Raw genomic sequence first — 12,373 nt, 5'->3', positions numbered from 1 at the left:
AAAATATTATGGATACTTGTGTAAAAAGTAAAATAATTAAAGGACTGGTTGAACTTAAGTAAAGTAAGAATGTACAGTTTCTAAGATGTATTTAAGTAGAAAGTAAAAATGATGTGTATTTTTGCCATCAATGAAACAATACATTTGTTGACAATACAAAAAAACAATAACATTTTGCAGTAATGAAAAAGTTATGACAGAATAATCTGGACTGAACTGATATGAGATGTGAGTCAGAGGTCTTGATGAGCACCTGGATCATTTTAACAGCTTTGCTACTCTCACTGCTATAGTTTGTTATGAAAATAAATACCCACAAGTAAAATACAGACACCTGAAAAAATATACTATAACTTATAAGTCTTTGTCTTTCCTTTTTTCCTTTCTTTTTTTGGTTAAAGATGTAAATTGGCACTTTAAAGCAACACTATCTTTGATTTTACCTTAAAATGGTAGATTTTGAGTCATTTTCTCAAATTAACTGAAACTCAAATCAACTCTTGTTCACAAGAGAATGGCACCTCTGACACTGACACAGCACACCCAGTTGGCCTGGTAGAGGACCGTATGGAGTGCCTGCCCGGGCCAAACTTACCTGTTTTCATTAGAGGGTGCCTGGCAGGCAACCCTACCAATTTGCTGCCGGTCCAGAAAATCATGCTGTGTCAATAGCGAATGTGCCATTCACCATATTGCAACTCTACCTACCAATCTTAAAAAATGTTTTAGGTCAAAAGAAAATTCATGTTGATGTTATATTTTGCAAACCTCTTTACAAAAAGTACCTGAATATTCTTGTAACACTGTCCCTTGATCAACCGCACCCCAGAGGGGTTCTGATTGCAGGGCCTTATTGACCCAAAACTTTGATGTGTTAATTAAGTCTGGTCAACAAACATGGGTAATTATTATCAATTACATGATATGGTTCAGGTTTCAATTGGCCCTTCTGTGATTGCCTCATGTTTACCAAGGGCCATTGGCATTTTGGACTGCAGCACTCAGCCTCTGCTTCATACAATGTTTTGCATGTATGATGTAGTGGATATTAGTTTACAATCCAACAAAGCGTAGAAAAGTCTAAAGCATTTTTTTGCCTGATTTTACCATGAATTCACAATCTGTCCTAAGCTGCACCAGATAGTGTGTGATGACAGACTCATATTAGATGCACTATCAGACCCAGCGCAACTTGCAATGCAAGTGCAGCAATTTCATTTTAATGAATTATACTTTTTTTTAAACAACTCTGCACACAATTGGACAGTGTGTACTGGTCAGCAACCAAACTGTAAAACATGTTGCTAACAGATATTTAAAAAGAAGACAAGAAGGTGGAACAATGGAAGTAGGGCCAGAGGAAAAAAGACTACTGAAAATAGCAGCAATATCAAATCCTTGATGTAGAAGCAAAACTGGATGACCATAGCATCTTTTCACAGAGGAAGAAAATGTGATCATTCAGTTTCAAGCATACTGAACTTTAGATGTTGCGCACATTAACCAGAACCTCCTTTTCAGACCTAGATGACAATTTATCAAAAAATATGTAAAAAAATAATAATAATAATAAAAAAGCCTGCCAGCTTTTTTTTGTCATGGATTGAGGTTCTGTATTGTCTGCTTTGTATTGTGTCATTTCTCTCTGCTGATTAAAGTACTTTTTTGTATATTTGCACAAATGTTATGTGAACCAACCAAACACTGAGTATGTGGGAAAAGTCGTACAAACTTCGTGCTTTGATCACATTTTGTGTTGTAAATACATTACTTTGAGCTGTGTTTCTAGAAAAAAAAAACTATAGGTCTTGAGGTCTCTTGTCAGACCACGTCAGACAGTTCACTGTTGAAAAAAAAAGGATTTGTGTATCATTTCATATCATGAGTTTCGCACAAAATGCTGTCAGTTCACATACAGCCAGCATTTTGTAGGTACAACAGGTTGTAAATAAAAATTGACGTCAGAGATATTTTTTAAAGAAAATTGAGATTTCTATTAAGTGAATTTGATGATTTGTGTTTCACATGATCAGAATTACAGATTTTTAATTTATTTAAGGACCTTTTTTAACTTAATAATTTTCACTGAAAAAAAATATTTTAGAGCTGTTGAAATGCAATTGATCAATTTGAGGATATTTTGACCCAACAGAACAGTGAACGTTACGCAACCTGAGAGACTCTCCGGCAGCATCCCCACCACAACACACAATTCAATACATTATTTAGACCTGCTTCCTCCTGCACTCAGAGTTGCGGGCATTTTATTCTTCATATTTCAAAATTTCAAAGGAATCATCTTGGGACTTTAATCAAAAGTTTACTATCATGGAGTCAAATGCCCAAACCAGCTAATGAAATCAACCATAATTAATTGATTTGGACAGAAAATGTTATGAGGATCCACAGAAGCTGAGTATTTCAAATATTTAAATCCTGCAATAGTGTTTAGACTGAAACACAGCAGCCTTGCATCAGTGTCGTACTGACACAGTTGGGAAGTGGAAATCCTTCCTCCAGATTTATTTTTTTTTCAGTTCCTGTATAACCTAAATGCTCAAGAGTAACTCTTGAGTGTCTGGTTGCTGTAATTGGTGTTGACTCTCGATCTCTCTGCCTCGAGTTTTAATTTTGTCTGGAAAAAGCTTTGAAAGTCAGAAGTAACTGATGTTAGACTGCCTCTTTTTTTGAAATTCTCCTCTGAAGTCTGAATTCACCCTGCACCTGTAGATGCAGCACCTGCTGCAATCAGACTGGGGCATCCAATTGTTGTCATCAAACACCTGCAAGTGATTGGCCTCCAGGGTTTCCCTGATGATTTTAATTGGTGCTCAAAGTTTAAGAGCCAAGGAGCCTCCTGCAGTTGACAGTACAGAGCTTCTGTCTGCAAGCCTCCAGGAGCCACTGCGGAGATAGTGTGCAAGACCAAGCTGCTGCTCTTTACCCTGAACATGCTGCTGGGACGCTCTCTTGGGTTGGTACCACTCATTGCTGAAAGGCTATGCTTCTGCTTCTGTCTGCTAAAATGTCTGTCTTGTTCTTGCAGTTTATGCTGGATTTGTCTACTGTTGTTCAGCAGCACTTCTGGGGTGCCTTTGGTCAAAGGTGAGTTTCTCTCTTGTCTGAAACGGCTTCACAATATTGGATAGTAGTGAGCTGATGGTGCACAAGGTCTTGATGAGCTCCTGAAGTGACTGCATCCTGGCTCTATCTTCTTGGTGAATGCAATGCAACATATGGCCTGACTTCTGTGTCCTCAACTCCAGATGGTAATCTCCAACTGGCCCGACAGAGCCCTCCTGGGCCCCAAGACCAACACTCTGTGCAGCAAGAGCCCCCTGAACTCCGGCAACAAAATGTACGTTTGGAGAATTATGGCACTTTGAAGACTCCCGCTTCCGGCACTGGCCAGCAGCCCTCCAGAGATGTTGTGGGTCCACAAACCAAAGGGTCAGCAGGGCTTCCCATTGCTTCTGGTGCTCCATCCTACCAGGCTGCTCCTGTGTCCTACTATCCAGCGCAACATGGCTATGATGGGGGTTCCTACTATACAGGCGTTTCTGCTCCAGGCCAAGCTTCCAGTAGTGATCAGCAGGCAGGGGGAGCTCGTCAACAGTTCAACACTTACTCCTCACCGTACATGGATGTAGCAGCAGAGGTGCCACAGAGTGTTGGCAGGGTTTCCCCGCCGCGCCGTCTCTACATTAGCCAGTCAAATGGTGGCTTCATGCACGCATCAGAACAGATGTCCCACTCAAAATACGACCCAGATGATCGCCATATGTCCTTGCATGCCTTTGGTACAGCAGAGATTCCTAGCTGGTTTGCACCTGAGACTCAAGGCCAGTCTGGCAGCTCTACGCAAGGTTCCCAGCAGACAAACGGCGGCTATCTGACTGCGGTGCAGAACACGCCCATCAGTTCCCCAGGAAACTCCCAGCAGACTCAACACAACTACTACAGAGAGTCTCAGAACCCTGAAGGTTTCAAGCAGGTGCCCCGCTACTATGTGGCTCCTGGTCAGAACTTGGCTGGTGGGCCAGGCCCTCTGGGATTCGGCGCTGCTCCAGGCGGTCTTTGGACCATGTTTCAGAACCCTGCAAGTGGGAATCGCAACGCTCAGCAGTCTCAAGACTACTATGGAACTGCAGTTCAGAGAGTGCCCATCGGCTCTCAAAGTGCTCAACAGACCCAGGCAGACTACCAGCGTGCAGTTCAGAACAGTCAAAACATGTTTGCGCAAGGTTTCCGACAGAAGGTCTAAGGTAATTGAGCTTTTATAATTTTTGTGTGTTATAGCAGTCACGAACGCTACCCTCTTGTCTTGCAGGATGACCATCAGCCTTGATGTTTCAACCTGGGAATTTGAGTCTGAAACTTGTCAAAGTCTGAATAAACAAATCTATTAATGGAATCTGGTGTTAAACTTTGGCTTTCAACAGTTCGATGTCCTTTGTGCATCCAGCATGACCTTTGCCGTGTCTTCTGAGAAACCCTTGGGAACTATTTCATAGAGTGGCGCACTTTCAACAGCTACTGACAAGGTGTCTTGCATGGTGAAATGTCTAATGGCTTCTGACTAATTTAAGATTTGACACCGCATCTCTTCTGAGGAGCCATCTTGCAAAAGTAATTCTTTGCGTTTGGACTGGAAAAAAACAGTAAATGCTGCCATTGCACTCACTTGGACAACAATATTTTGGTTTAATCATAAAACTGACGGTGTGCAATGGGAATGTTCTTGCAGTTGTGTCAGGGTACATTTGGGACTGGACCGTCATGTGCAGGTTCTTTCAAACCAATCAGACAGGACCATGTGTTATGCTTCATTAGAGCCTGTAACTAGAGATTGCCCATTAAAGCTTAATCAAAGATTATAAGACATGGGTGACGGTCAAGCGACATCAGGAAACAAATCAACATTAATGTTAAACAAAGCTCGAAAACACGTGTCTCCCCAGGAGACCCAATCTCTCCATGAATGCGGCTAGAAACCCCATCAACGGGTCTCAAGGTTTTCTGAGTCTCCAACGTACCTGTCCAAATACTGCTCAGAAAAAATCTGACTGGGCTACCTTTTTAATTAAATCACTTAAATCACCCCTTTGTCTTGAAAGATGGCAGTCAGCTTTCTAGTTGGAAAACTATATAAAAAAAAAAGTCAGTTTTTTGTCAGACTTGAAACTGTGACAAAATGGACTTTGTGTTGTTGCAGTGGTCTTCAAAGTATACTAAATTAGGCTTAACCACAGTAACGTGGCAGTTCAACAAGCAATGGGTCAAAATAAGGTTTCTGAAGGAAATGCTGCATTAAATGTCTAAAACAGGTGTGGGAAAACTACGGCCCGTCTGCCTTTTTAATCCAGCCCGCAGAAGATTGATATTATTGCCCAAATCATATGATTATGACTCCATTCATTTGAACTTGTCCTGTAATGCCTGGCATCCCACTAGGTGGATTTGCATTCTTTCCAAGCACCACGGTCACCGGAGTTGATCACTGTCACTCTAATGTCACATCTCGGCAGTGTTTCCGCGCCACAATCCTCTCTATCAATCCTCACCCCTAATTAACCCCCAATTTACACCAAAAGTGTTTGTGGTGAGTGTGCGGCGCTGTACGCAGAACGCGGTCTTTAATGTCGGTGTGCAAGTTCATACCACCAGGTGTGGCGCGGCCGCATTTCAGAAGCATGCCAGAAGCAGCGCTCTCGTAAAGAACGGCGCCTCTTTTTTTTTTTTTTGATGCTTCATGCGTCACAACCACATCAATCGCAGCAGGTAAAATTGTTCAAGCAGGAAGTCAATGACTGGAAAACACAGTGGATCCGGTTGATTTTCATCGTAATATACAATGTGCTGGATTTTGTTTTTCTATGTGCTGCTGTATTTTACTGTGAAACGTCAATGTGGCGTATCGACTTCAACGCTGGCTGTGTCTGTTCGGCTGTCAAACAATAAAGCAGATTTCACATTAAAGCTGAAACTATGATGAAAAAAATGCAGGTGTACTTTAAATACCTGCATTTTGTATGTTGCCAGCAGTTCAGATTATTATTTCTTTTTTACACAGAGTGATTTTTGATATGCTGGAAAATTTTGAGAAAAAACTGTTTTGAGAGAAACAATGCTGTACCTATAATAAGGCAATAGACGCGTGTTTGCAGATATTAAAAACAAGGATAAGAGCTAACCAATCAGCTGGTAGCAGCGAGATATGTTAGAATGTTGTAATCGAGTAGTCGTTTACAATAAACACTGTCATGCTTTTTTCGTTGATGTTCGATATGTGTGCATTGGGTGCTGGCCCGGCCCGTCTGTCAATTTTTATAAGTCAATGTGGCCCCTGAGCCAAAAACTTTGCCCACCCCTGGTCTACAGCCATTTAAAAAAAAAATCATGAAATCCCTGCTGATATGTCAACTTTTTTGCACTGAAGCTGCTTGTAAGGCAAGCAATATTTTGGCAATCAACAGCATTTAATGGTCCAGTTCTATTTCAAGTTAAATGTTGTTACAAACTGCCATGGGCAAGTGTTTACATAATCTCAGAGTGTGACATGCGTTGGGGTGCCCTGCCAGCAGTAATACTTCGACCTTGCACCGTAACATGCAAATAACCCCTACTGTAAAGCATGCTGAGCAATAGGAAATTTTCTGAATGCATATGAATCAATATAATTGGTGATTTTCAACCAGCAAAACATGTTTATCTTTGAAAACTTCAAGGATAAGCAATGAGCTGCTGGAAAATGTTAACTCCTTTCAGCCATCCGCTGTTTAAGTGTTTAAGTTGACCATTCTCAACATCCACAATAATTGCGCCACTGATTGTTGCAGCGGATGCTTAAGTGTCTCTTCTCAATGGCTTCTGGCCTCAGACCATGGATGTATCATAACTGGATCCAGGTGACTTCCAATATGGTGACGTGGAACCCCCCCCCCCCACACACACACACACACACACCCACTAACAGCCCTCCCTCACCATCCCACCCCCCAAATTGGCCACTTAAGGTACAGCAGCCAAAATTCCCTCGTGGCCCAGAAATCATTTTTCCCATGGACCACAAAAGAAAATGACACCTTTGAAATGGCTGAAAGGAAACCTCCGATCAAATTCACAGTTCATAACAAATTGTTATATTATATATTATTACTATAAATTATAAGAAGAAAACATGAAGTTTGAACATGTTTCAATGAAATGTTTTTGGTCTGTCTAAACTATTGACAGTTTCTTTTTTGTGTGAACGTGTTAACAGTTAGAACGTTAAGTGAACTCTCCATGTAAAATGTCTTCATTTAATAAATAAGATAAAACTAATGATGTGTGTAAGTGAATGTGTATGTATGTATGTATGTGTGTGTGTGATCTTGGAAAACATAATATGATGCCTTGCACTTTTGCAAATGGTTTCTTTGCCCTCTATTTTCTGTCCTGTGCATGTGCCTGTATTCCAGAAATTGGTGGTTCTGCGAATGCTGTTTTTGCAGTGAATTTGCTGTTCCAGGTCCTGATGGTGTCTGGATGGGGAAAGGCAAGGTCAATGCGCTGGCATTTGCGCTCATAAGTGTTGGCCAAATTGAAGCGTAGAGTCATTACAAATGCTCGCAATTCCCCTGCCACTTTGGGCCTGTTCCCACTCTCACATCTTTTTGAGATGTCCTTTGGCACTCCACAAAAAATATTTGCCATCATGTCCGCGGACCCCCACTGATTTTAATAGTCTTTTGGTCTTGCCCTTTTCCAATGTTTTTTTTTTTTCTGACAGCTCGCTGACTTGTGGACCACTGAAAATAACAGGTTCAGTCACTGTTTTTTTGGGGGGGACTCCCTCGCAATGTAATTGCGGTCATGGGTCGTCATTGTTGTCGCCACAGAAACAACAGTGTCTTGCATGTGCTGTTCCTCCTCCTCATCTGCTGTGACCACTTCGTCTCCTGTGACGTCTCCATCTGTAATGACTTCCCTGTTGGCTATGACCTCTTCATCGTCTGTGACCTTGTCTACAGTGTAATTATGATCCAGAACATCAGACACAATATGGCTGTCATATGACTCCTCTATCACAAAAACACTGTATTTTTCCATGACTTCGGACACCTTCTCCCAATTTGGTTGGAGTGGTGATGATGAGTGCTGGGCCTGGAAAAGGAAAAGTGCAATGCACACAATTAATGGCCAATGTGGAATTTCATCCCCTGCACAAAATTCTAGTGAGAAACAGGAAACAACATTGGTCTCCCTGTGGCAGCACAGTGGAGAGAGCACATCTGCTTAATTCTGGGTATGCAAAAAATTTGATGCGTCAACATACATCACTTTACTCACAGTTTTTCTATAAAAAGCATGTAAGTCTGGAGATTATTTGTACAAGCAAAGTTCTTTAATTGGAAAAATTCAAAGCTGCTGTCTTCAGGGAGGCATCTGATTGGCTGCAGGCAGCATGTTGATCATTTTAGCAGTGAGGAACAGCAACTTGAGACATATTCTCAAACTGTATCTCCTCAGGTGCTTCTTGTTATGAAAAGGAGGGAGCCAATCAGTCCCACCTACAAACTGGTGAAGAGGGAGAGAAGTCAACTGATATCATCCTATACTGACACACTTTAGTCACAATCTCAAATTAATTTTTGGACTTTTTTGACACATAAATCTTGGGGTCAAAATCAATCAAGTGGTGAAGTTGCTGGTTACTGCAGCCCTACTGAATTGATCTCGACAGAAAAATACAGGAAGCTGAGTATTTATTTTAACCCTGGACATTTACACATGAACACGGCAACCCTGTAAATATGTCTCAGTATCTCAGTGATTAAAAAAATCCTGGAAATATGAAATCTTTCCTTTTTACTATGTGTAACCGTGCAGGCAAACTGTTGGTAGCAAAGCCTTCTTGTTGGAGTTGATACTATTCCCTTTCGCCCTCTATCTCTCTATTTGGAGCTTTCATTTCCTCTGAAAAAAGCTTCAGGGGTCAGAAAATCTCCTCTGAAGTCACTTCAAAGAGCCGACAGCCTGAATTCACCCTGCACCTGTAGATGAAGCACCTGTTGCAATCAAACTGGTGTGACCACTTATTGTCATCACACCTGCAACTGATTGGCCTCCAGGGTTTCCCTGATGATTTTAATTGGTGCTCAGAGTTTAAGAGCCAAGGAGCCTGCTGCAGTTGACAGCACAGAGCTTCTGTCCGCAAACCTCCAGGAGCCACTGTGGAGATAGTGTGCAAGACCAAGCTGCTGCTCTTTACCCTGAACATGCTGCTGGGACGCTCTCTTGGGTTGGTACCACTCATTGCTGAAAGGCTATGCTTCTGCTTCTGTCTGCTAAAATGTCTGTCTTGTTCTTGCAGTTTATGCTGGATTTGTCTACTGTTGTTCAGCAGCACTTCTGGGGTGCCTTTGGTCAAAGGTGAGTTTCTCTCTTGTCTGAAATGGCTTCACAATATTGGATAGTAGTGAGCTGACGGTGCACAAGGTCTTGATGAGCTCCTGAAGTGACTGCATCCTGGCTCTATCTTCTTGGTGAATGCAATGCAACATATGGCCTGACTTCTGTGTCCTCAACTCCAGATGGTAATCTCCAACTGGCCCGACAGAGCCCTCCTGGGCCCCAAGACCAACACTCTGTGCAGCAAGAGCCCCCTGAACTCCGGCAACAAAATGTACGTTTGGAGAATTATGGCACTTTGAAGACTCCCGCTTCCGGCACTGGCCAGCAGCCCTCCAGAGATGTTGTGGGTCCACAAACCAAAGGGTCAGCAGGGCTTCCCATTGCGTCTGGTGCTCCATCCTACCAGGCTGCTCCTGTGTCCTACTATCCAGCGCAACATGGCTATGATGGGGGTTCCTACTATACAGGCGTTTCTGCTCCAGGCCAAGCTTCCAGTAGTGATCAGCAGGCAGGGGGAGCTCGTCAACAGTTCAACACTTACTCCTCACCGTACATGGATGTAGCAGCAGAGGTGCCACAGAGTGTTGGCAGGGTTTCCCAGCCACGCCGTCTCTACATTAGCCAGTCAAATGGTGGCTTCATGCACGCATCAGAACAGATGTCCCACTCAAAATACGATCCAGATGATCGCCATATGTCCTTGCATGCCTTTGGTACAGCAGAGATTCCTAGCTGGTTTGCACCTGAGACTCAAGGCCAGTCTGGCAGCTCTACGCAAGGTTCCCAGCAGACAAACGGCGGCTATCCGACTGCGGTGCAGAACATGCCTGTCAGTTCCCCAGGAAACTCCCAGCAGACTCAACACAACTACTACAGAGAGTCTCAGAACCCTGAAGGTTTCAAGCAGGTGCCCCGCTACTATGTGGCTCCTGGTCAGAACTTGGCTGGTGGGCCAGGCCCTCTGGGATTCGGCGCTGCTCCAGGCGGTCTTTGGACCATTTTTCCTAACCCTGCAAGAGGGAATCGCAACGCTCAGCAGTCTCAAGACTACTATGGAACTGCAGTTCAGAGAGTGCCCATCGGCTCTCAAAGTGCTCAACAGACCCAGGCAGACTATCAGCGTGCAGTTCAGAACAGTCAAAACATGTTTGCGCAAGGTTTCCGACAGAAGGTCTAAGGTAATTGAGCTTTTATAATTTTTGTGTGTTATAGCAGTCACTAACGCTACCCTCTTGTCTTGCAGGATGACCATCAGCCTTGATGCTTCAACCTGGGAATTTGAGTCTGAAACTTGTCAAAGTCTGAATAAACAAATCTATTAATGGAATCTGGTGTTAAACTTTGGCTTTCAACAGTTTGATGTCCTTTGTGCATCCAGCATGACCTTTGCCGTGTCTTCTGAGAAACCCTTAGGACTTATTCCATATGCTGTGTCTCCATTCAGGTTCTGCGTCCTTGAAGTGCGCATTTTGAGAGGAAGTTGCGTCGTAGCACTGCGCAAAGGCTTGTCCCAATCCCCGAGGGTGCTTAGGACGCTGAAAATGCGCACTCGGAAATACGCACTCGTTTTAGCCGATTCCAAGGATGCACCGCTACTATCCTTCGCGTACTTGGGTATCCCAAGATGCTTTGTGTGCTGCTGCAAAGCGTCGTGGGATCCTGGGACGTCAGCTGAAATTGGCGGCATGTCCTGGTAAAGACACAACATAAATCTAAATATTGAAGTTTCAAAGTATCCAGTTTTTAACGTAGGATTGTATTTATTTGATCATCCAACGGCATCGTTAGATGGCAAACCAATGGTTAGCTTGATACTATAAAAACGTCACTTCCGGGGTTGGACCGGCGGTGACGAAACGAGGAAATACACCGAAGGCTAGACCGTCCCGAGTGGTTACCGGGGAGGCGGGGTTTGGCCCGTCCTGCTAGGCTGGGAACTCTAAGAACGCTTCCTTCAGGCAGAGGACACGCGGTCTCAAGGGTGCAGAACCTGAATTGAGACACAGCAAAAGAGTGGTGCACTTTCAACAGCAAATGACAAGGTGTCTTGCATGGTGAAATGTCTCATGGCTTCTGACTAATTTAAGATTTGACACCATATCTCTTCTGAGGGGCCATCTTGCAGAAGGGAAGCTTTGCATTTTAAATTCCCATTGACTGGAACAAAATGCTAAATGTTGCAATTGCGTCCTGACACTCACTAGTACAACATATTTACCATAAAACGGACAGTATGCAAAGGAAATGGTCTCCCAGTTATGTCAGGGTACATTTGTGATTGTAACATCATGTGCAAGTTCTTTCAAAAGAGACAGGACCATGTGTTATGCGTCATTAGAGCCTGTAACTAGAGATCACCCATTAAAGATTAAATGATGACATGGTTGACGGTCAAGTGACATCAGGGAACCAACATTAAAGCTAAAAGTAGGGCTAATTCTGAGTACGCATTTGGAGCGTCCTTTGGATTTTCGGGAATTGGGACAAGCCTTCGTGCAGTGCTAGGACGCAACTTCCTTTCAAATGCATACTCTGAAGGATGCAGACCCTGAATTGAGACACAGCCAGTGTGTGCTTGGGAAACACACTGGACAGCTGTCACAGGCTAGTATTGCTCATTTTCACCCAAAATAACCCTTTTTACTTAATGAAATGCTTACCTGATGGTTGCACTCTTTTAGTCATCCTCTCCTGCTGGAGATAGACAGTTGGTTGTGGTGTTTTTCAAGTTTTGTCAAGGGAATGGTGAGTGATGGTCTGAATTATCTGTTTGGTTATGCTAACTAGCTTAGCATTAGCATTAAATGTTTATCAAATGATGTGATATGTACTTTTGGTTGTGCATGTGTTTTTTCCAATGTGGTTAAACCAACCTTCTGCATTGTGAATTATGAAATTAATTGTGTACACATGATTTTGAATCATTTAAAAGTAACTTAATAATACCTTGAGTTCAATTAATTTAATCTAGCTA

General features: G+C 43.0%; 2 protein-coding genes across 2 annotated transcripts; both read left to right on the top strand.

Annotated features, from left to right (window-relative positions):
• Nucleotides 1-2,868: 2,868 nt before the first annotated feature.
• LOC142894265 (uncharacterized) lies at nt 2,869-4,279 on the top strand. The gene is made up of 3 exons (XM_076035530.1): nt 2,869-2,974; nt 3,047-3,105; nt 3,267-4,279. The coding sequence occupies exons 1-3, from the start codon at nt 2,952-2,954 to the stop codon at nt 4,262-4,264; spliced, it is 1,080 nt and encodes a 359-aa protein (XP_075891645.1). The 5' UTR covers nt 2,869-2,951; the 3' UTR covers nt 4,265-4,279.
• A 4,881-nt stretch (nt 4,280-9,160) lies between these two features.
• On the top strand, nt 9,161-10,708 carry LOC142894264 (uncharacterized). The gene is made up of 3 exons (XM_076035529.1): nt 9,161-9,286; nt 9,359-9,417; nt 9,579-10,708. The coding sequence occupies exons 1-3, from the start codon at nt 9,264-9,266 to the stop codon at nt 10,574-10,576; spliced, it is 1,080 nt and encodes a 359-aa protein (XP_075891644.1). The 5' UTR covers nt 9,161-9,263; the 3' UTR covers nt 10,577-10,708.
• The last annotated feature ends 1,665 nt before the right edge of the window (nt 10,709-12,373 follow it).

This window comes from Nelusetta ayraudi, unplaced genomic scaffold, assembly GCF_046127955.1.
Source record: "Nelusetta ayraudi isolate G7.1 ecotype Tasmania unplaced genomic scaffold, CSIRO-AGI_Nayr_v1 ptg000042l, whole genome shotgun sequence".
Classification (NCBI taxonomy): domain Eukaryota; kingdom Metazoa; phylum Chordata; class Actinopteri; order Tetraodontiformes; family Monacanthidae; genus Nelusetta; species Nelusetta ayraudi.
The sequence above is the reverse complement of the archived record's forward strand: the minus strand, read 5'-3'. Positions and strand labels throughout refer to the sequence as shown.